This window comes from Gorilla gorilla, chromosome 17 (assembly GCF_029281585.2).
Source record: "Gorilla gorilla gorilla isolate KB3781 chromosome 17, NHGRI_mGorGor1-v2.1_pri, whole genome shotgun sequence".
Lineage (NCBI taxonomy): Eukaryota > Metazoa > Chordata > Mammalia > Primates > Hominidae > Gorilla > Gorilla gorilla.
The window spans coordinates 60,729,612-60,754,061 of NC_073241.2; the positions used below are offsets into that span (position 1 = coordinate 60,729,612).

General features: G+C 41.3%; 1 protein-coding gene across 2 annotated transcripts in view; it reads left to right on the top strand.

Moving 5' to 3' along the window:
• Positions 1-2,615: 2,615 nt before the first annotated feature.
• DSG2 (desmoglein 2) overlaps positions 2,616-24,450 on the top strand; it is a 50,728-nt gene continuing 28,893 nt past the window's right edge. Inside the window, exons 1-3 of one of the 2 annotated variants that reach the window (XM_004059303.5) lie at positions 2,616-2,736; positions 22,651-22,686; positions 24,230-24,364. In XM_004059303.5, the coding sequence (XP_004059351.3) occupies positions 2,692-2,736; positions 22,651-22,686; positions 24,230-24,364 (216 nt within the window). In that variant the 5' untranslated portion in view covers positions 2,616-2,691. Of the gene's footprint in view, positions 2,737-13,731; positions 13,751-22,650; positions 22,687-24,229; positions 24,365-24,450 lie in introns of those variants that run through there. The other variant, XM_063699140.1, reaches the window with a different exon arrangement.

The following is a 24,450-nucleotide window of genomic DNA, read 5'->3' on the forward strand; positions in this document are numbered from 1 at the left end:
CACCGCTGCAGAGGAAGCCAACCGCAGTCAATGTTGGCTATGTGGGAATGAGCTGCCTTGGAGAATCCTCCCTGCTAACATTTCTGAATGACTATGTCACTACCGATGGGACCACAACAACAACACTTGCAATCCAACCTGGACTTTCTTTGACCAAACCAAGCCTTGGTACTCTGGGGTTTCTCCTGCCAGACAACTGTCAACACATGCTCCAAATCAACAACATTACCCCCAATGAAACACAATCTCTTTCCTACTTTTATAACACATTAATACACTATGATTACAGTAACTCCATTGCTGTCCCCTGCGAGGCCCTCTGGGTATGCGGATCCTATGGGTGGCGATACCTGCCCCCATGTTGGATGGGGAGATGCACTTGGGGGGTGGCCATTAATTCCATTCACCATCCAGGATAATATTCCCCTCCCCAGTAATCTAGATGCTTACAAACATCCCTGGTTAGAATGCACCCGACTCCGTAGGGGTGGTATCCTATCACAGCATTCTCCCCTGCGGCCGATACAATCCTGCTTCAGCAACAAATTAAAATATTAAGCTCACTTCTAAGAAAAGCTCTTAATGATAGTAGCACTGGATGTATGTTCTTATCAGACGAATTTGCTCAGCTACGTACTGTTGTGTCGCAAATGGAAAGGCATTAGATATGCTTACTGCAGCCCAAGGAGGGGTTTGCACCTTACTGCATACTGGATGTTATGTGTATATCCCTGACAATTCTCACAATATTTCTCTCCTTGCAAAGCCATGATGGGTGTGTTATTAATTTTGCTTTTAATTCTCCTGTGCTTACCCTGTATCTGTAATCTCTATCAACTATGCCTTCCCCATGTATCTGTAGGGGTATTTTCCTGCGATTGAGTATCAAATTGAAGCCGAATGTGGAGGAAAACTTAAATATTAAATTTGAACTCAATTGAACATGGACACAAACAATGGTCACCAAGTCCCGGAACAGGTGGTGTGAGCCCCTTGAGGAATTCATCGAGCGCTGTTTCAAATAAATCTCTATTTAAATTCCTATTTGTTAGTTAGTGAAACACAACAGACAATCGCAAACACAAGTTGACCTTTTTGTGTTCCTTGAGTCCAGTCGGGAAGGGCCCTTGTGACTGGGTCTCATGCCAAACAACTTGTTACAATAAGAGCTAGGGTCCCAGACTATGCGGAAACTTCATGAGAATCCTCTGTAGTCTGGCAAGTGTAGTGTCCGACTCTGGAGCCCAGGCTGTTGCTTCCCGGTCTGGTGGTGAATCCTCCACAGTCTGGTGAGTGTACATATAAATATATCTTTTCCTTCTCCCCTTCCCATTGCAATTTGCTTATTATATCATTTGCTTATTATATCCACGTTGCCATTTAATTGGGATAAAGGTTGTTTACCCTTAAAAGTATGGTGTGTGTGTCTTTTCTTCTCCCCTTGCGCCTTTCTCGCACAGAACAATAGGCTCGTCCGTTACTTCCAGTCGTTACATTTCTTGGAAGTTTCGTAATCCGGTGCTGATTCTAGTGTTTGGATGCCCATACTAAGTTTCTGCTTTTCAAGATGTCAATTTAACATCTCACTTCGCAATCACATTGTTCTAATTTTAACAATTATTTATTGAACCCTTAAGTTCTAGACACTGCAGAATGCTTTACCTAAGATTTTCCAATTTCGTTCTCAAAACTTCCCCGTGCGTTGGTCGCTATTAACTCCATTTGACAGATCTGGAAACTGGGGCCCAGAGAGGCTAGTCCAGGCCACTCAGCTAGTCACTCTTGGAGCGGGGCCTCTGATCTAGCTAGTGGTGTAATAGAAATTGTAAATCATTTCAAAGAGTATATATATTTCCCGTAACACCCTAGAGTTTTCTCCTAGCCCAAGAATTGTCCTTTTTGACCTCTGGTGATTGTTTCTCCTTGAGCCAGATAAGGTGCAAACCTGTTGGAAGCAGTGAAGGGCCATAGGGAAGAGCAGCCTTTGCGGAGACAGCCACCTGAAATTCTGCTCCACAACCTCCGCTCCAGGAGAGCGGGCCGAACGCACCGCGGTCGCAGCTTTCCTGAGGACGCGGGTCCCCATGTCACTAGCGACACCTGCGCTCCGGGCCCAAGGCACAATCACAAAGTGCGGGACCTTTGGGCGGTGCTGGGCGGCCTGGCCCCGCAGCCACTGGGCCTGTTGGTCCCGCAGGACTCTGCTCCGTGGAGCTTTTGTCCTTGGGCCGGGGCCCTGCGACCCGCGCTACCCAGGTCGAGCCCCGCCAGGAGGCTCCCTCCTCCCGCCATTCTCCAGAGAGTAGGGGGTCGGGAAGGAGAGAACGGCGGGGCGGGGCCTGCCACCCACAGTCCCCAACCCAAGGACGTCACGGTCCCAGGTGCGAGTGCGAGCGGGCGGGAGTCCACCCCGCGCCTCCCTCCTCTGCTGAACTCCCCACCTCTGTAAAAGCGGCCCGGGCCGGCCGCCGGCTCCATTTTCTCGCGGCGGCCACACCTGGAGCCGCGCCTTTGGGTTGGGCTGGGCTGGGCTGGGCCGCGCAACCGCCACGGGGAAGACAGCCCTCGGGGCGGGGAGGGAGAGGGTGGCCGGGCCTGGGGGAGGCCGGGGCCAGGGAGGAGCCGAGTGCGCGCTCGGGGCAGGCGGCGACGCGGAGCGGTGCGGCGGCGGGAGGCGGAGGCGAGGGTGCGATGGCGCGGAGCCCGGGACGCGCGTACGCCCTGCTGCTTCTCCTGGTAAGTGCCGCAAGCGGGACAGGGGAGCCACCGCCGGGGAGGGCGTCGGTAGGCGAGGTCTAGAGCTCGCAACCAGACTTGCCCGCCGCCCTTGTGCGCGTTACCTACCCGGCGCTCCTTCCTGCTGCCCGAGGGGGGAAAAGGGCCGGGCAGGCTGCGGCGAGATCCGACCTGGGGCTTCGGAAAATCCTCTTGGCTGGAGCCAGGAGAGTAAGTTGCGACCTATCGAAGTTGTGTTTTCCTTCCCGCGTCACCCAGGCCCCAGCGCCCTTTTCTGTGGTGTGTGGGTGTACTGAGCCCTGGGGCGGGGAACACCATTGCTGGGGGTCGGAGGCTTTGTTGAGGGTCTCTGGGACGAAAAACGTGGGGGCAATAGGGAACAACCTCGCGCTTCTTCCACGTTCCTTAAATTTCCCTAGGATTCCCCAGCTCCTCTAGCCGCCGACACAAGCCAGTGAACTGGGGAAACCAGGAACATACTTGTATTCTTAGAGTGCAAAAAGTTGGCTAAAAATTTTTTAAAAAGGTGTAATTTACAAAGCTTAATTTTAAGTGGATTACCCACATATAGTTTTAACTTAAAGTTTATGAAGTTGGTGTTTCAAAAGTTTTCCAATATTAAAGATAATAAACATATGTAATAGTTTGAAGGCGTATTCATTAAAAGGTTACAGAAAATGGAAGTGTAGCGCCCCCTCCCCCACGCCCCACCCCTCACTCCCCGGAAACGACGTTCAGTCCCTGGATTTAGAGTTCTTTTGCTCAAATTGGATTTTAAACTGTTGGTTTTCTGTTTGTTTAAGGGGTTGCAGGTATGTATCTTACTTATAGGGGTTTACTAAAGGGGTTTTAATAAAGTGACAGTTATGCTGCAAATATAGGTGTGAGTTCACCTTCCAGAGAGTTCACAAATATGTGTTTACAGAGATTAGATGCAAAATCATACTCAGTTTTCTTATGTAATAATTAAAAATGCAAATACATTCACTATATTCAAAGTTCTAACTTCCAAAACATGAGCCCTTCTATCCTCGAGTTTTGGTGGGATGTGGAAGAAAATCGTGTGTGTGTGTGTGTGTGTGTGTGTGTGTGTGTGTGTGTGTGTCTCAAAACGGAAAAAGGCGTGACTGAATCCAGTCTAGAGATTTCCATGAACTCTCAGGTGGAAGAGCATGATAATTAGGGCGTCCAGGCCTAGCACACAGTTCATTTTCATGCTCTATTTATCCATTTCATTTTCCCCGTGTCCTTGAGGTAACTTTCAATGAAAATTCATTTTGTTGACAAAACTTCTCTAAGACGTGATCTGGAACGTCGTTTTTAGCCTCTGGGATGGCAAAACAACTAATCCTGTCACCTTGATGTTTCCTTGTTTAAGGAGAATTCCAAGCTAATGTAACACCTAGCTTACTTTGAGAGTTACATATTCTTTCCATATATGAAAATAAATGACCTTTAATCTTCAAATAATATAGCAATCAGGCCAATTTGTACACTCACAGAGTAGCAGGTAAGCAAATTAGGCATATCTTTCATTTTAGCAATTTGATACTTTTACCTTATTGGGCAGTAATAAACATCTCCTTTAGAAAGCGACTATAGCCAATGGAACAGGAGCAAAATTCTTGGACTGTTCTATGTATTTTCTATAAAACTTTCTGCAGTATAAATTTGAATATGTTTATTTTTGTCCAGAGAGTAGTGGGCAATGCAGAATTTTACCCCCAGTATGTTTGCAGTTGCAGTTTTTTGGTAAAAAAAAAAAAAAAAAATGGAAAGCAGCTCATCTGACAGAAGTAGTTGCCAAGGGAACAGGTCCTTTATTGGAAGGAATATAAATTGTAGTCTGTTAGATCAGAGTTCAGTTGCAGATAACGGAATTTACTCTAGCTATTTAAAGCAAGAATAGGTTTATTTCGGGGCACTAAACTGACTACCTAAGTGTAGGAAGGATTGAGAAGACTGCCATTTGAGCTGTAAGTAATGACTTCAAAGCCACACAGCAGAGCCACACCGCTTAGGGAGCTGCTGCCTCTCCTGTGACCAGGAACTGCACTGCCACTCCCACAGTCTGAAAAACTGCTGTGATCAGGGTGCTACTTTTGCTACCAGCTGCAGACCCATGCATGCCACATCTGCTAGGATGCATAACAACATGGATGCTTGTACCTTGCCTCTTGGTGTTCACGAATCTAGTAACTGGACACTAGAGCCATAATAAGATGACTACAAAGAACCCAGCTCCATACATCCATATCTGCTTGCCAGGAGGCACAGAGCTCTGTTTCACTTCCTTCTTTCAAATCTCATGTAAATACTAACTGAACCCAAACCCCATTCAGAACGAAGCCTGCAGTGGAGTCTGTGACACATGGTCTTTTCGCTTTCCTCAGCAGTACAGGGAGACACACCAGAAGGTAGCTGTGTCACCCACATAGCTATCACACATTTAGGCCAGCTGTATCAAAATGGGAAAAAGAAATAATTTTCTGAATAAAATCAGAGTATATTTCCTCTTCAAGGGTTCTTTGCAATCCATCAACTCCCAAATGGTTCACAGATAGAATTCAAAGAGTTCCTAGAGATGGCAAGGAATTAATTACATATATATTTTAACTAACTTCAGACTGCAGTTTAGTATTTCTTTAAATTATGAGTGTGGGGAAGACACTGCACAGTAGTGTGAGCAGTAGCTGTGACTATCACAATAGAATTCACAAATTCCTTTACATCTTATGGTGATCGCAAAATACCATTTATTCTGAACATCACTAATAGACTTTCTACTAGATCTTTTACTTAATATGTTAATAAAATACATGATATTGCTGAATCACAAATTGGTATTTTAAAAATGCTGATAACTATTTCAATATAATTGGGTTCATTGATAATCCCCTGTATTTTATTTTATACATTTGAAATCATTAATCTGAGGAGGGGTTCATAGGCCTCGCCAGATTGCCGAGGAGGGCTCGTGGGTGAGAGACTTCCTGATGGTTGCTTCAATTTTGGGTTCGACTAATGAAGCTTGTGCTTTAAAATCAAACTACATTTTAAGGATTCAATGACAGCAGATCACACTGTGAGCAGATATATTTAGTAGGGTATTAGTTTGCTAGGACTGCTGTAACGAAGTGCTAAAAACTGAGTGGCTTAAAACAACAAAAATGTATGATCTCACAGTTCCAGAGGCTAGAAATCCAAAATCAAGATATGGGCAGGGCCATGCTCCCTCTGAAACCAGTTTCCCTCCTTTCCTCTTCCAAGTGCGTACTGGTTTGTTGGCAATCTTTGTCATTCCTTCTCTTGTAGGTGCATTCATTACTCCAATCCTCCATCCGCGCATGGCATTCTCTCTTTTGTCTCTTTATATCATCTTCCCTCTGTGCATGTCTGTGTCCTTGTCCAAATTTCCCCATTTTATAAGAACATCGGTTGTACTGGATTATGCCCCAAAATAATGACCTCAGCTTGGTTAAATCTGCAGAGACCCTATTTCCAAATAAGGTCACATTCTGAGGTACTGGTGGTTAGCACTTCAATATATTATCTTTTAGGGGTCATAATTTGATCCATAACAAGTGGATTCAACTATCTATAAATTATCAATAATATCAGAGTTATGCTTAGTGTTCTAATATACAACTGAATAACACATATTAAAGAATACATTAAAGTATAAATTAGATGGTGAATATTGAAGCCGTAAGAATAATCAATTATCATATCCAAGGATTTTAGAAACATGGATTTCTTACTGGTTTTTGTTTCTAAAAGTTGGTAGGTAATGGGAAAATGGCAGCTCTTAACAGAAATTTTCTTTAATTATAACTTAAGGCAAGTACTTTACAAAAAGACATGAGCATTCATTGGCCTACGTACTCTCTGATTATTAGAAATCCCCGATAAGCTAAATTAAAGTTTCCAAGGCTAATATTCTGTGGTGTGTGAGTGTAGTGAGCCCTGGGGCGGGCTCACTGCAATATAAATATGTATTTATAGAAACTTCCCAATTGATCTAATTGTCAGACAAGTGTAAGCATGAGAATTACTGGTCTATATTTTGCAAAAAAAAATCTATATTTATGACGTTGAAAAATTTACATGGGAAAAATTACACATTGAATAGGGATAAGTGTTTTTGAAAACTGCCAAATTATATTTAAAATTAGAAACTTTAGGCTGGGCACAGTGGCTCACACCTGTAATCCCAGCACTTTGGGGGGCCAAGGTGGGCGGATCACCTGAGGTCAGGAGTTTGAGACCAGCCTGGCCAGCATGGTGAAACCCCGTCTCGAATAAAAATACAAAAAATTAGCTGGGTGTGGTGGCACATGCCTGTAGTCCCAGCTACTCAGGAGGCTGAGGCAGGAGAATCGCTTGAACCTGGAAGGCGAAGGTTGCAGTGAGCCGAGATTGTGCCACTGCACTCCAGCCTGGGTGACAGAGGGAGACTGTCAAAAAAAAGAAGGAAGGAAGGAGGGAAGAAAGGAAGGGAGGGAGGGAGGAAGGAAGAAAGGAAGGAAGGAAGGAACTTTAACTGAAAGCATAAAGGACTTTTAGATCTATTTGAGCAATTTTTAATCACAGCTTTTTTCCCTTGTCTTTCACTCTGACACAGATTTCAATAGCTTTGACAACAATTTATAAACATATAGTCTTCATATGATGAGAAACTATCTTCTCAGTTTTGTTTTTTATTAAGTTTTTATCATATGCAAAGCTTGGTGATTAGAGTGAAGAAGCTGGAACAACAGAATTCCTACCATGGTCTATAGTGAGATGAGAAATGTCCATAAGAAAAGAAACCAAACACATGACCCCTATTTAGTGAATCCCTGCTTGATGCTAGGCAATGTGCTAAACACTGGAGAACTATAAAAAAGCCAGACGTGTTCTGCCCTCATGGTGCTTACAGTCTAATGAATGGTGTAACAAGTAAATGGCTAACTTCCAAATGGGTAACGATAAGAAGAGTAATAATAGAGAAACATAGTACCATGGAGCCTATAGAAGGAGCAACTATCTCAGCACTGGGTATCCCAGCTGGTATCTGAGAATAATTATAAATTAGTGAGATGATATGAAGAGAAATAGATTCTAGGTAGAGAGAAGAGCATCTAAAAGGCCTGAAAATGACAGTTCATGGTTCTGCAGAGGAACCTAAACGTTCATTGTTGCTTGAACATAGAAAGTGAGGCAGAAGAATGTATAGGAAGATAGGCCTTCAAGCCAACAGAAGCCCAGAAAAGCTACTTGCCAAGGAAGTGTTTTCAGGGAGGTATTCACATCACTAAGTAAATGAAAAGATGGACTTTGGTTGAGATGGTCAGGAAAGAGTCAAGAAAGAAAAGATAGGATTTGAGTAATTAAGTATAATTTCGCCCAGTTAAAAAGAGAGGCAAGAGGCATTGAGGACTTGGTAAGCTGAGATCAAAGCCAGGCAGAAAAGCCCAGAGACCATGGGGTACCTGGGAGGGAGAAGCAGCCTGACTGCCACAGGGAGATTGGTTTGGGAGCCAAAGGGGTGGGAAGGCATTTTGGTTGTCACAGTGCCTGAGGATGCCCCTGGTATTTAGTTCCCAAGGTCCAGGGATGCTAAGACTCTACATGCTGCAGAACCTTCAAGAATTGGGCACATGTGAAGAATTTTTCTATCCAAAATGCTTATAGCACCCGCACTGAGAAACAGTGATAGGCAAAGTAAGAGGTTCTAAGTAGGGATTTATTTTACTTGTCTGGACCCTCTTTTTGAAAGGCAAATATCTCTTGGGTTGATTACGCCTTGATACATTCGTCCACTCAACAAATATTGAGCACCTACTCTGTGCCGAGCACTGTTCCAGGTCTCACCTCGAAATCACACCTGACTGTGGATTATTTTCATCAGTCAAGGAGTTTCCAGCTGGCTGACTGGGGAATGTTTTGGATGGAGATGAGAGGAGATGAGACCGTTCAGATTTCCCTTGGTCTAAAACACCTCCATCCCACCACTCTTTCAAGCCCCCTACAATGCAAACAAAAACATTAAACAATGTTTGATACCCACTGCCTCAATTTAATGATCCAGTCTCCTTAGACCCCAAAAGTGCTAATTGAGAAACTGGGCAAGGGTCCTAGCTCAGTCATCATCTTCTTTTAACACCATTAATCATATCATTTCTTGTTTCAGATATCACCTTCCTTTGCTTTCTCAGTATTCTGGGGTTCCTTTCACTTACAGGAACCTGCAGTGCTTCTCACCCCTTTTTATCTGGCCTAGCATGATGGGGCGGACGGCGGAGGGGGGGACACAGTACATATATTACTAGGAGACATCAAGTAGGGGTGGGAGACAATGGCAGTGGCCAAGAGGGTGCTGCCCTTAGTACAGTGTACATGTGGATGTTGAGAATGTCCCCAGTGGCCAGGCAATCCATGCTTGTCATTGAGCTGCACTGCCCTGCTCTCTGTTACCTAGCATCTCTCCGCCCTACTCAGATACTTTCCCCAGGACCTAAGCTTAACATGTCTACAATCTGTCCTCTGGAAATTGCATCTTTCTAGCCACTCAGACTGAAAACGTTGGCACCCTCTGACTCCTTCCCTATTATCCCCACACAGGGCATTGCCAAGGATTTTTGTCCCCATAAAGACTCCTACTTCTACCTGTCTATCTCATTGCCATTCCCCTGATACTGTTCCTCATTCCATCTCCCTGACTTAGTACTTTAATCTCTGAACTGTCTCCTGCCTTTTATCTTGCACAGTACTGCCAAAAAATCTTCAGAATCACTAGCAACATAGTCTCCCTAATCAGAAGCTGGCAATGACTCTCCACTCCTTATAAGATCAGTGAAGAGCCTCAGCTCAACGCTTTGTCCTTATTTTCTACTTGCCACCATCGTATAGTTCTAGGTGCCAAACTGCACTACTTCTCATTTTTTGTCCAAATATCTCCATGTTCTGGCACATGCAGTCCCTCATCTGTGCATTTTCCTTCCTCCTGTATGCACAGAAACAGATTATCTTCCATTTCCAAGGCCAAGCCCATTGCTATCTCATTGCTAAACCTCTCCTGATTTCCCCACAAGGAAGTAATCTTGCCTTTTCTGAGTTCCCCACAACTATTTTTATAGCCGTCAGTTACACAATTAAGGTTTCCTACCTCATAGTAGTTTGATCCTCCTATTAAACTGTAAGCTTCTTCAGAGCAAGATCTTTGTATCTTTTATCTATAAACTAGCTAAATGCCTTGGGCACGGACGTATTCTTTAAAAATGTGAGTTAAAGTATCTTTCTATGTTTAGAAAAGCTGGAATAATGATATGGATTTCATGTGTTTAAGAGAATTATTTAATGCCCAGGTAGGTTAAGTAGTAATTTTTTTTTTCTTTTTTTTGAGATGGAGTCTCTCTCTTTCACCAGGCTGGAGTGCAGTGGTGCAGTCTCGGCTCACTGCAGCTTCCGCCTCTCAGGTTCAAGCGATTCTCCTGCCTCAGCCTCCCGAGTAGCTGGGACTACAGGTGCACGCCACCACGCCCATCTAATTTTTGTATTTTTAGTAGAGACAGAGTTTCACCATGTTGGCCAGAATGGTCTTGGTCTCTTGACCTGGCCCGCCTCAGCCTCCCAAAGTGCTGGGATTACAGGCGTGAGCCACTGCACCTGGCTGAGTAGTAAATTTTTGTTTAAATTTTATGCATTTAGCAGTCACAAATTGGGCGTCTACTATATGACCAACAGTCTTCTAAGGACATGTGAACTGCCCCCTGCAATCCTGGAGCTTACAGTGGAGAAAGGAGTGTTAGGACAAGAACTTGACATTTTTTGAATATCCGATGTGTGCCAGTCACTGGATTTAATGAAAGTTAATAATGGGTGAAACTGAATCAAACCCAGGTTCACCTGGCACCAAATGCCTGTCTGTCAACCCAGAGGCATCATCGTGAATTCCCCTTACAGCAGTTTGCTACAGTGAGTCATCAATAAGGTCCGAACTTCTGGAACTAGATAATTAATTTCACTGCAAATTAGAATCATTCTAGAAAGGAAAAAAACAAGAAATGTAAATTAAGATTTACCTCATTTCAGAGATATAATCCTGCAAAACTGTACATATAACTTTCTAAAGCCCTTGATTTTCACTCTTTTCAATTTTGCTGATCCACTTATTTGAGACCAGTGAAATGCCTGCTTCCCACTTTGGACCTTGGAGTTGCCTGTCGGTTAATTTCTGGTAGTTCCTGCAGTTTGCCTTACTGACAGGCCAGTGCCATCTAATGGTAAAAAAGGACAGTCTGAAGCTCTTGGTTTTCTTAAACTGCCCAGTGAAAAGAAATCATTTTCTTCATTTTACTTTTCAGTGTAGTGTTCAGGAATATATTGCAGCAAAAGAGTGGAGACAACCTATAATTTTTGTTTATCAAATTTTGTGAAGTCTGTTATACAGCTTTATTTATATTTTGCCTAATTCCAAAAGCATTTGTGGCCATTACAGAAAACACCTACCAATAAAACAGTAAAATATTTTTTACATGTCTAGTCATTTAATAAATGCTATTTTGAATTGAAATTGTATTTTAGTTAGTTTGCTTGTTTGAGCAATCCAACAATGACTTCAATGAAAAGAAAAAGTATTGTTTTGCTTTTTTGTTTTTTCTTTTTTTTTAATTATACTTTAAGTTCTGGGGTACATGTGCAGAACGTGCAGGTTTGTTACATAGGTTTACACATGCCATGGTGGTTTGCTGCACCCAACAACTTGTCATCTGTATTAGGTATTTCTCCTAGTACTATCCCTCCCCTACCCCCACAGCCTCAACAGGCCCCATTGTGTGACGTTCCCCTCCCTGTGTCCATGTGTTCTCGTTGTTCAACTCCCACTTATAAGTGAGAACATGCGGTGTTTGGTTTTCTGTTCTTGTGTTAGTTTGCTGAGAATGATGGTTTCCAGCTTCATCCACGTCCCTGCAAAGGACATGAGCTCATCCTTTTTTATGGCTGCATAGTATTCCATGGTGTATATGTGCCACATTTTCTTTATCCAGTCTATCATTGATGGGCATATGGGTTGGTTCCAAGTTTTTGCTATTGTGAATAGTGCCTCAATAAACATACGTGTGCATGTGTCTTTATAGTAGAATGATTTATAATCTTATGGGTATATACCCAGTAATGAGATTGCTGAGTCAAATGGTATTTCTGGTTCTAGATCCCTGATGAATCGCCATACTGTCTTCCACAATGGTTGAACTAATTTACAGTCCCACCAACAGTGTAAAAGCATTCCTATTTCTCCACATCCTCTCCAGCATCTGTTGTTTCCTGGCTTTTTAATGATCGCCATTCTAACTGGTGTGAGATGGTATCTCATTGTGGTTTTGATTTGCATTCCCCTAATGACCAGCAATGATGAGCTTTTTTTCATGTTTGTTGGCTGCATAAATGTCTTCTTTTGAGAAGTGTCTGTTCATATCCTTCACCCACTTTTTGATAGGGCTGAGTGTTTTTTTCTTGTAAATTTGTTTAAGTTCCTTGTAGATTCTGGATATTAGCCCTTTGTCAGATGGATAGATTGCAAAAATTTTCTCCCATTCTGTAGGTTGCCTGTTTACTCTGGTGATGGTTTCTTTTGCTGTGCAGAAGCTCTTTAGTTTAATTAGATCCCATTTGTCAATTTTGGCTTTTGTTGCCATTGCTTTAGGTGTTTTAGTCATGAAGTCTTTACCAATGCCTATGTCCTGAATGGTATTGCCTAGGTTTTCTTCTAGGGTTTTTATGGTTTTAGGTCTTACATTTAAGTCTTTAATCCATCATGAGTTAATTTTTGTATAAAGTGTAAGGAAGGGGTCCAGTTTCAGTTTTCTGCATGTGGCTAACCAGTTTTCCCAACACCATAAAATGGTATTTTTTAAGTGACAAATGCTTAGAACCAGTAAAAGTTAAACTAGAAGAAGAGGTATAAACCAGGGGAAAACACTACCTAAAGTAATTCAATTGTAGTTGATGAATACTTGTAAAATGAAAAATCTTTTTGTGATGGGGAGAATTCACAGTTACTGAACTGCCTGATTTATTTTATTTTATTTTATTTTATTTTCTTTATTCTTGAGATAGAGTCTCATTCCGTCACCCAGGCTGGAGTGCAGTGGCGCCATCTCGGCTCACTGCAACCTCCGCCTCCTGGGTTCAAGTAATTCTTGTGCCTCAGCCTCCCTAGTAGCTGGGATTACAGGCATGCACCACCACACCTGGCTAATTTTTGTATTTTTAGTACAGATGGAGTTTCACCATGTTGGCCAGGTTAGTCTTGAACTCCTGACCACAGGTGATCCGCCCACCTCTGCCTCCCAAAGTGCTGGGATTACAGGTGTGAGCTTACAGGCGTGAGCCACTGAGCCCGGCCTGAACTGCCTGATTTAGAACACATCTTTTCACACATCTCTCTGTAACTAGGGGCTCAATATCCAGTTTATGAATTATCCAGGCTCTCCTCTTCTTCCCTTTCCTATGCTACCATGTGATTTTACACAGTGGTTTCCAAAAGTGTGGTCCCACTTTTGGGGCCAAGCAGCATCAGCATCCCCAAGAAACTTGTTAGATACAAATTCTTGGACCCCGTCCAGACCTACTGAGTCAGACACTCTAAGGCGGGACTCAGTAATCTGTTTTATCAAGGTGATTCTAATGCTACTCAAGCTTGAAAACCACTGTTAACATCCCAATTAGAAAATAAAAATAACTGGAGTAGAAAAGAAGATTAAATATTAAAAAGCCCTATGTCAAGGGAAAAAATAGGAACTGTCCATGAATATACAAAACTTTACTTGAAATAAGAATTCACAGCATGAATGAACAAGTCAAGTGCAGCAAAGCATTGCTAAATGCATATTTTAAAATTCTATGAGTTAATAAAAAGCTTTCAAAGAAACTCTTCCTCTTTGTAACTAACTTCAATATGACTCACCTAAAATCATATTTGTTACATTCAGATTAGCCCAAACATCCGAAGAACAGGTGAAAGATTTTGGTAAGTCATGTACTTTATTACTGTCAGACTTAAAATATTTATTATTATCTAAAGTTCAAATTCAGAGTTCAAAAATTAAAAGTTTAAAATATTGCTCTTGTTTTTTTTAAATTAGCAATTGTGAAAAATATAATTACATATTTAAATCAGCTGTTGAGTGAGACTGCTATAGGAGTATATAAATGTCTAGATCATCTGTAAGTTGGAATTTTCTAAATAAGTTGTGCTGGTTAGCCTTAAAATAAATGTTATAAAAACTGTCTTTTCTTCCTCCTGTCCCCAAAATAAGATTAAGAAGAAAAAAGTGCAGTAGGTGAATTCTAACATAAATCTGACCCACGTCAGATTTATCAGAGCAGATCACCAAACTCACTGGTCCACCCTGACTGCACTGGGTCACTTGAACTCTTCTGAACATGTACATTTCTATGACTGTAGACTACAGAGCCTTCTTTGTGGCTACGGACGCTACTACAGACCAGACCACCAGCTCTGCCAATACAAATAGAAAAATCAGGATGTGTGACCAGAGGAAATAAACAAGTGGCATCCACTCCCTTTATTTTATCTCATTTTATTTCTTTCAGATTATTTCAGCCAAAGTTGAAAGCTCTTTAAGAATGGATTGGGGATAAACCAGGGATCCTCTGGGCAGTTTTTGATTTGACCTCCTATACAATAAAAGGGAGAAACAAAAGAATTATAAAACATTCTGCTGGTTGGAAGGTTGAGTAACACAAGGAAAGAAAATAACACAGATGTTAGATGATGGGCCTGAGGTGGGCATGAATTTAAAGAACCACTGGCAAGTGCCACGTCCTCTGTGTTTGAGTTCTAAAGATAGTCCATTGAGCACACTGCTTACCTTCTAGTAATTTCTCGCTGAATGGACATTAGAAGCCATTATAGTGACTGAAAGTTGAAATAATGTTTTAAACTAATTTGTATTTCTCTACATCCATTTTTAATAAGGTATCTCTTAGTCTGATCTATTAAAGTTTAAGGGATCACCTCACCATAAAACCACTGAACACTTCAAGATTCTCTACTTTAAAGGAAAGACTTCTGACAGAGAACCTGTCAGCCAGGAGGAGCTGTCATCCAGTGACTCATGAGTCCTCCTGGATTCTTGTTTAAACTCATCAAGGTGACTTCAGAACAGAAAGTCTTTTCTAAAAGTGCTGACCTTGAAAACAAAGAGTACATTGATTGATGGTGTTTGGTATTCCCTCATGCCTCTGCAGGAAAAAAAAAAAAAAATCTTTTGCCAGATACCAGGAAGTCCAGTTTTTATAAGATGTGCAGGATCCAATGGTAGAAAATTTTTTACATGTTTTCAAAGCAGCAAAACTAGTTAATAAAATAATGTTTTTAGAGTTTAGCAAATTAGAAAAGCTTTTGCAGAATTTTTTGGTTCATCTGAAAACACTGCTTTGGATACAGGAACTAGCAGCTTACTTTTCCTCGTCAGTCTTAAAGGCATGTTGCAGGTGACATTTTTCTGTCACCAAGTTCCTGGTGAGAAAAAAAGTCACAGATTTAGTGTTTGGAGGAAACCTTATTGGCCATTTTGTCCAGCCACCCTTCCCATGCTTAAAACCTCTTCACAGCATCCCCACAGGAGGTGACTCAAACTTACAGAGTGGACAGGTTTTTTAAAAAGTGCCAGGGAGTGGGAATGGAGGACTAAGGCAGAGAGTTTCTGCTTGTTCCATTCATGTTACTTGCAGTATACTACCCACTAGAGATGTACAGAATCTCCACAGTCCTCTGCAGCTTGTATTACTGTCCTGACCCTAGTTATTACAGTAGCTTCCAATCAGAGAAACGCATCCATGGTTTCTTAACCTTGGCACTTGGCCAGTTGCAGCCAGATAACACTTAGTTGTAAGGGCTGTCATGTGCATTGTAGGATGTTTGACAGCATCTCTGGTTTCTACCCACTAGATGCCACTGGCATTTATCTCCCCTACCTCGAGCCCAACCCTGGTTTGACAACCAGAAATGTCTCCAGACATTACCAAATATCCCCAGTGGCAGGAGGAGCGGGGCAGGGCAAAACTGCCCCTAGTGGAGAATGATTGGTCTAAATTAAGAATGTGTTCTGTGAGATACAGGATCTTAAGGAACCAGATCCAAATTATTTAGAAAGCAGTGGCTGAGATCTTAACTGTTTGCTCAGTCAAATAAACAAACAGTTCCACAATTGACAAAATGTTAGTGCAGTTCTTTTTTCTTTTTTTGTACAATGAATGAAGCAAATATTTCAGTCCATCACAACTTACTAAAAGCATGCTACTGCAATACGTGCTATAAAAATGCAGATAGCAGAACCCTCTTACCTAGATTCCAAGACAACCTTGACTTTAAGATGCACATCAATTCTTCTAATGTTTTAGTGTAACATACATCCAGAAAAGTGCACATATCACGAGTGCACTGAATCTTCACAAACTGAAAACACCATGTCACCAGTAACCAGGTGAAGAAACAGATTGCCAGCATCCCAGAAGGCCCCTTGTGCTCCCTTCAGTCCCTACGATCCCCCTGATAGCCGCTGTCCCAGTTCACAGCAGATTAGCCTTGCCTGTGTTACACTGGCTCCCTAGATGCTCAGCAATTTAATACCAGCCTTTTGAGAGAAGAAAAGAAACATTACATTAAAGATGTACAAAACCTCTAATATGCATCCCAGTTCCTTAACTAAAACCAACTGATGACTCCCAAATTTTTATCTCCCGGCATAACTTCTTTTCTGAGCTACTAACTCCTGTATCCAGAAGGCCATTCACACAGAACACATAAAAACGGCTCTTACCTCCCATTTCACCCCTCCCTCAACACCACCCCTGTCTCCTGCCCCACCTTCAGCTTACCCCATCCCTCTCCCCATTCTGTCTCATCTCTGGAAATGGTGCCTTCACTCACCCAGGTGTTCGGGTCAAAATGCTAAGGGTCATCTCTATTTGCCCTCATTCATTCCATTCACAGGTCTCTGTTGCCACTGCCTTCAAAATAAACACTGGAGATATCTACTCTCTTTCATCTTTACTGCAACTCCCAGGGTTTAAGCTAGTGTTATGTATTGCACGCACTTCTGCAATGATGCAGTGACTACAGTCTGGTCTCTATACATTTGTTCTTGCCACTTTATGGCCTGTTCTCCATACAGTAGCACCAGCGAGCTTTTTCAAACATGAACTGGTTGTATCATTTCCAAACATAAAAGCTTCCAGTGGCTTCCTCTCACACTCAGGATAAAACCCAAAGTCCTCTCCCTGACTGGGTACTGGCCTATCCCTGTGACATCATCGTCACTGATTCACCACCGCATGGCCTGGGCGTTCCTTTTGCAGGGCTCTGCCTGACTGGCTTCCTCATACCATTCACGTCTCTGTGCAGATGCAGCCCCTTCTGAGAGTTTTCCCACACTTCCAAATCACTCTCTACTATCCTGACCCTGCTTTAATTTTTTTTATTGCTCTTATCAAAACCTGGTCTGTCTTTGTCTGTCTCCCCAGTATGTAAACATCCAACAGGGTAAGAATATTGGGTTACTTAACATATCCTACGAGTTCAGGAAATTGAGGGTATGAATTAATTCAAACTTGCAGAAATTTTAAGATAAGGACCATGCAAAACTTAGAATTGAGGAAATGTCTCATAAATTCCATTTATTGAATGCCAGTCACTGCAATAGTTACATTTCATATATTTCTTTAGTTTGCACATCAGCCCTGCAAAATGGATGTATCCTAGTTAGGTGGCTTTCAGATGCAAGTAACAAAACCCAACTAAAACTAGGTTAAAGAAAAGAATGTTGAATATCAATCATAAGAAAAGGTTTAGAGAGAGAGTTGGTCCAGATTTGAACGATTCTGTAACTTAAAGCCTTTATGGTTTCAGTTTGGCTTCTCTAGCATTTCATTAGCTTTCCCCTCATGGTCACAGCATGGCTGTAGCTATTCCAAATGTCACTCCTCACTCAACAGTCTCCAGAGGCACTTAAATAGGGAGGGTATGCATGCGCTTCTCTTCTAATCAGTGAGGAGAATCTTTTGTAGGGTTTCCTGATACCTCATTGACCAAAATTCTCTTACACATTTATGCCTAAACCAGCCAATATCAAAGTAAATGGGCATACATACCATGCTTTGTCATGCCAGTCATTCAGCTCCATGAGCTAGGCAGGGTCTACCTGAGAGTACAAAGTAGAGTTTTATGAACACTGAAGATGAGAGAAAATGCCAATAAGCTAGACAATTGAAAATGTCTGCCACAGTATGTATTACTCTCCTGTTACAGATAAGGAAATTCAGACTAAAGCACCTTGTCTGGGAGGATCTCCTCCCCGCTTCCCTCTGCCCTGAGGATGGGTTAGACTTAATGACTCACTCCCAAAGAATGGAATAGGGACTGGGAAAAATAGTAACTTTACAACGGAGAAACTGCAATCAGTACCTTAGCCGGTGGTGTCATGTGGCTATTGCACACCAGCTAGTATGGTGTGACAAAAAGGGCACTTCAGCTCTGTGATGTTCTTTCCAAAAATGCATAATACTGATCTAATCGTGAGAAAAACAACAGATAAACCCAAATTGAAGGACACTGTGCAGGATACTCAGCCAGTATTCCTCAAAACCGTCAAGGTCATGAGAAACAAAGACTGGGAAACTGTCAAAGACCAGAGGATATAAAGGAGAAGTGATCACCAAATGCAATGTGGAATCGTAGATTGCATCCTGGAACAGCAAAAGAACATTAGTGGGGGAAATGGTAAAATCAGAATAAAGTATGGAATTTAGTTAACAGTGCATTAACTAAATGCACCAATGTTAATCTCTTAATTTTGACAAATGTACAGCAGCTATTTAAGATGTTAACATATGAGGAAATTGGAGAAAGGAACTGCTGGTACTATCTTTGCAACATTTCTGTAAATCTAAAACTATTCGTAAGTAAAAACATATTTTAAAAGAAATGTGTGCTAAGTAATTGTTGAAACTGGATGTTAGCTATATGGGTGTGCATGTTACTATTCACTCTGCTTTTATACATGTTTGCAATTTAAAATGATTTTAATGTTAAAAATACATACATTAATGAAATATATTTTATGAGTTTCCGCCTTCGAGATACTAGCAGTCAAGAGTAACAAAAATTCTTGTGCTGACTACTGAAACAATAATGGATAAGGCAGACTTCATTGACTGTTGTTTGTACCTAAACAAACAAATGATATTTCATGTCACAGTCTACAGTCTTGCTCCTCAAAATTTGGTCTGAGAACCCACAACATTGCTATCATCTGAAACTTGTTAGAAATGCAAAGTGTAAGGCTGACCTCTAGACCTACTGAATTGGAATCTTCATTTTAACAAGGTCCCCAGTGAACAAAATACACATTAAAGTTTAAGAAGCACTGTTGGTAACCATGTGATTTTCTGCATTTCTGAGCAAATCACATCTAGAAAGTAAATTCCAATAAAAATCAGTGAAGATGCTCATATGATGAATTCACCTTTGACTAGAGGACTATAAATTACTTCTGTTTCTTATATCCTGGTAAAACACATGACACTTGGTCAGAATAATAATATTTACTTAAAATAACATGTAAATTATACCCTCTTGCTAGGGCCGGTAAGATTGTAGGGAAGAATAAAAGTAGCAAATATTCAGTGCAGCCAACTCCTTAATATGGCCTGTATCAAAGAGAAGAGTCTGATGGTTAGAAGGATGGGCAAGAAATATATTAAATTTTTTTGTTTGTTGTTTGTTTGAGACGGAGTCTCACTCTGTCGCCCAGGCTAGAGTGCAGTGGCGCGATCTCGGCCAACTGCAAACTCTGCCTCCCGGGTTCACGCCATTCTCCTGCCTCAGCCTCTCGAGTAGCTGGGACTACAGGCACCCACCACCACGGCCAGCTAATATTTTTTTGTATTTTTAGTAGAGACAGGGTTTCACTGTGTTAGCCAGGATGGTCTCGATCTCCTGACCTCATGATCCGCCTGCCTCAGCCTCCCTAAGTGCTGGGATTACAGGTGTGAGCCACTGTACCCGGCCTAAATATACTAAATTTTAAGGCTGTTCCCTGATGATGTGGACACTGGGACCTCTCTGATCCAGGCACTGATCTTTCTCTTCAAAAATTCCCACCCAAGGAACATGCAGAGAGAAGTGATCTATCTCAGCATTGCTTTCCCTTGCTTTTCATACCATGCCGCCTTTGAAAATACGTAAATTTGGGGAGCACCACTTTGGTTAGAGACTTCTCTGGCCATTGCTAGCTGGACAAGTTAATAGTAGACAGAATGAAGAAGAGATCATAGATCTGATCATAAAATAGAGAATTAGCCATGATTGTTCATCTGCCCCAGAGAAGCCCACACTAGAAGCTGAACATCTGCTCTCCTTGAGTTTCTCTTTGGAATGGAGAGCCAAGAACATGAACTGACAATTGAAAGGAAAGAAAGAGGCTGAAAGATTCACTTGTGGAATGGACCCTACAGGAAGCTTTCAAATGAATGCAAAGGATGTGAAAGAGACTTTGAAATTTTAGGGAATGCCTTGTTTCCCATGATGTACCAACTGGGGCTTCGTGGATCCATGTGACCATGCAGATGGGAAAAGGCAAACAACTGAGACAAGCTACACCAAAGACAGAGTCCGGTGAATTAATGCATAAATGGAAGGTGGAGTAGTGGGAGCAATACATATAGACAATAATTTCAATTTGGAATTAAGTAAGAGAGGGATATAGAGCAATAGATTGTTAACAGAAACAAGAGAGGGATCTGGTTTTTTTTTTTAAGATAAGGAAAACCTAAATATATTTGGTTTGCCAATCAGAAGGAAATAAATGTGTTGATTAGCCAATGGAGAAGGAAGATAAAAGGTTAGTGGAAGGATTAAGGTTCTTGAAGATAAATGTGGGAGAACAAATAGAGTTGCAAATAAAGCACACAAATGATGGTTTGCCTTGGAAAGGAGTCAGGACACCTCTTCCCTGGGGAAAGAAGGGAAGGAGAGGATGACTGAAGATAGTCTCAGTCAAATAATACATGGGGTCATCTCATAAGAGTGAATAGGTACAGAGGTGTGACTAGAGTCATCTCCTAAAGTTTGGAATGCCTATTTTAGAAATGCAATAAGGGTAAGGCAATGACAAGGTGACGATATAATTTATAGTGTGAGCACACTTTTGAGGATGAAAGGGTTGCTAACAGATGGAATGCCTCACAACAGGTGTCAACCTAGACTCTTCTGAGCAAATGCAGACATATGGTCACACTAGAAAGGAACCGCCACCCCATGGAAAGAGCAGCTATTTGAGAGCATGAATGTGTAAGGGATCTATTCAGCCACTGTGGCCTCCTCTAGCGATATTGCCAGTACATGGTCAGAACTAAAGAGAATAATAGGTTTCTAGAGTTGAGAGGAAAAGTGAGGCAGGAATAGCAGTCATGAAAATGAAGCCTCCCTGGTGGTCACTGACAACATCTTCAGAGTGGCAGGCAGCAGTCTGCTAGCTGCTCCGGTAGAACTGTGTGCAGCAGTGGAAATGTTTTCTGTCTGCCCTGTCCAAATGGGTAGCCCTTAGCACATGTGGCTGTTGAGCAGCTGGATTATTCATTTCAAATAGTTGCGGTTAAAATCCAAATAGCCACAAGTAGCTACCATATTAGAAAGTGCTGGTTCAGATTGAGCCAAGAGAAGAAGGAAGCCAGCAGGGAGATTAATGAACTGTAAGGAAATCCTGCCATTTGCAGCAAAACAACATGGCTGGAAGTGGAGGTCATTATGTTAACTGAATAAGCCAGGCACAGAAATACAAATACAACATCTTCTCACTCATATGTGGGAGCTAAAAGTTTTGATCTCTTGGGCATCGAGAATAGAATGATAGAATCCAGAAACTGGGAAAGGTAGTGGGGAGGTGGGGGAAGAAAAGAATTGATTAATGGGTACAAATATATGGTTTGATAGAAGAAATAAGACCACTAGTTAGAAATAAGAACACTACTTCGATAGATCAGTAGGGTGACTATAGTTTACAATAACCTATTATACATGTCAAAGCAGCTAGAAGAGAATTATTTGAATGTTTCTAGCATAATGAAAAGACAAGTATTTAAGGTAATTGACATCCCAAGTACACTAATTATCTTTACAAATTATATGAATGTATTAAATTATCACATGTATTCCAAAACTATGCACATCTTTAATACATCAATTTTTAAAATTATTATTTTACAGTGCAAAATATTCAGAAAGCAAGATGGGAGTTTTTTGGGCAAATTTTAAGAGTAAGCATAACTGTACTTAGAACAGTACTGGGTCATGATGAAGTCCCAAGTGTGACAGTGCCTATGAAGAACCAAAGAAAAGAGTTGGTGGGACTGAGGATACTGAGGAACTGAGAAGTCAGAACATGGGCTGTCCGTGTGTGTGTGGTGTGTGTTTTTTTGTGTGTGTATAATGCACACACATCCATAGGGATGGTGGGAGTTAGCTTGGTGCGGGGTACATTACATACTGGTGGCCTCGAGGAAAAGTAAGCAGGTCCTGGAGAACACAAGATAAAAACCATAGGATGCGGAGTAAAGGATGAGAGAATGTCTAAGATTTCACAAGGCAGATTATTTTGTTTGTTTTTTAAGATACTGTTTTCTAGAGGAGTCAGTGTGGATCCAGGAGAATATAGATTTCTCCTCTGGCACTTCCCATTAGGGAAGGCAATGGGAAAAGTTAGTTTCCTCTTGACAAAGGATAGTAGTAGTGGTTAAACTTTTTTTATGTCTATAATATTCAATGCGGTAGGTTATTCATGAACAATGTTTTCACACTGAATTGAGCAGTAAATTGGCTAAATATCAAATAATTTTATTTTACAGATCTGCTTTAACGTTGGAAGTGGACTTCACTTACAGGTGAGGAAACAAAGGGATTATTTCTGCCTTCTGACTCAGGAGGGTTAATTCCATGGCAAACAGGTTGACTGGGCTTTACTAGATTAAAGACACATGTTGTATTAGACCCAGCCATTCCCATTCAAACAAGTGCAGCGGAGCTTATCCAGGGGTATTCAGTGCAGCAGTTTTTGACAATGTAAATATCCACCAATAGGTGAATGTTAAAACCATTTATGGTACATGAAAGAATGTCCATGACGAGGTGCTGAATGAAAATCGGGGGCAAAATAAGATATAGTGTAAGTCCATAGTGTAAGATATAGTGTAAGATGCAAAAAGACCTTTATGCATCTGTGTATATATGTGCAACTGTATAGTTATGAAAAATCATAAAAGATATTAATCAAGCTGTTAATGAATACTTTGTGAAGTATAAATGAAAAAGTAATTTCAATTTTTTGTCATAGAAAATTTTGTTCAAGTAAAAAAAAAAAAAATCAATGACCTAGTGATAACCAGTGTAAATATTTTGAAGTAAAATACCTATTACATAGAGCAACAAAATGAGTAAAATGATAAACCAAACCTAGTATAAGGATTATTTCTGATCTTAAGATCCCAGGTCAGCTGTATTGAAATTTCCCTTGGATAAAATATATATTCACCTGTAAAACCCAACTGGAAATTTATAGAATGGTTTTCTGCCTAAGGTTCTGAAAATGAAATGGGAAATTTAATTCTTTACCCAATCCTGAAAACAGTAAATTCATTAACTGGCAGTTTCCCTGGTTTTAGTCAAATTTATATCAATAGATTACTAAGATTTAGCCTTAAAAAACATTTAGTAATTTATTTTTAAACCACAAACCACCACAGAAAAATGAAACTTCATTTTCAGTTAATAAAAAAAACGTTTTTGACATGAGCTGTTATTTTTTACTTTGCCAATTTGTAAGGCTACTAAATGATTCTTTAAACTTTTCAAACTCTCACTCTGGGAAATCATTTCTTACAGTTAAAAACAAAATTCTACTGGCTGGGCACAGTGGCTCACACTTGTAATCCCAGCACTTTGGGAGACTGAGGCGGGCGGATCGCTTGAGGCTTGAGTCTAGGAGTTCAAGGCCAGCTTAGGCAACATGGTGAAACCCCATAGCTACTAAAAATACAAAAATTAGCCAGATGTGGTGGTGCATGCCTGTAATCCCAGCTTCTTAGGAGGCTGAGGCAGGAAGATGGCTTGAACCGGGGAAGTCAAGGCTACAGTGAGCCAAGATCATGCCACTGCACTCCAGCCTGGGTGACAAAGCAAGACCCTGTCTCAAAAGAAAAAATAAACCAGAAAAAACCCTACACTTTACTAGCTTGGAGACAATCTCTTGAGGCCCTATGCAGTTTGCTGGAATATATACATTCCCTTTTAGACAATGAAGCCTCATAGGAAATACGAAGCATACCTTAAAATTTGCACTATTTAAAAGTTTATTATGTTATAGGACAGCATACTAATGTTCTATATTTATGACACATAATAAATTTTGGCAATATTCTATTGTTATAGGTCTTAAGCACAAGAAATGAAAATAAGCTGCTTCCTAAACATCCTCATTTAGTGCGGCAAAAGCGCGCCTGGATTACCGCCCCCGTGGCTCTTCGGGAGGGAGAGGATCTGTCCAAAAAGAATCCAATTGCCAAGGTACCTCCTAAAGAGGAACATGAAATATATGCATATGACTAAAATGTGGTGTGAGAGGACTTTTATGTCTACTTTAAAATTTAAGG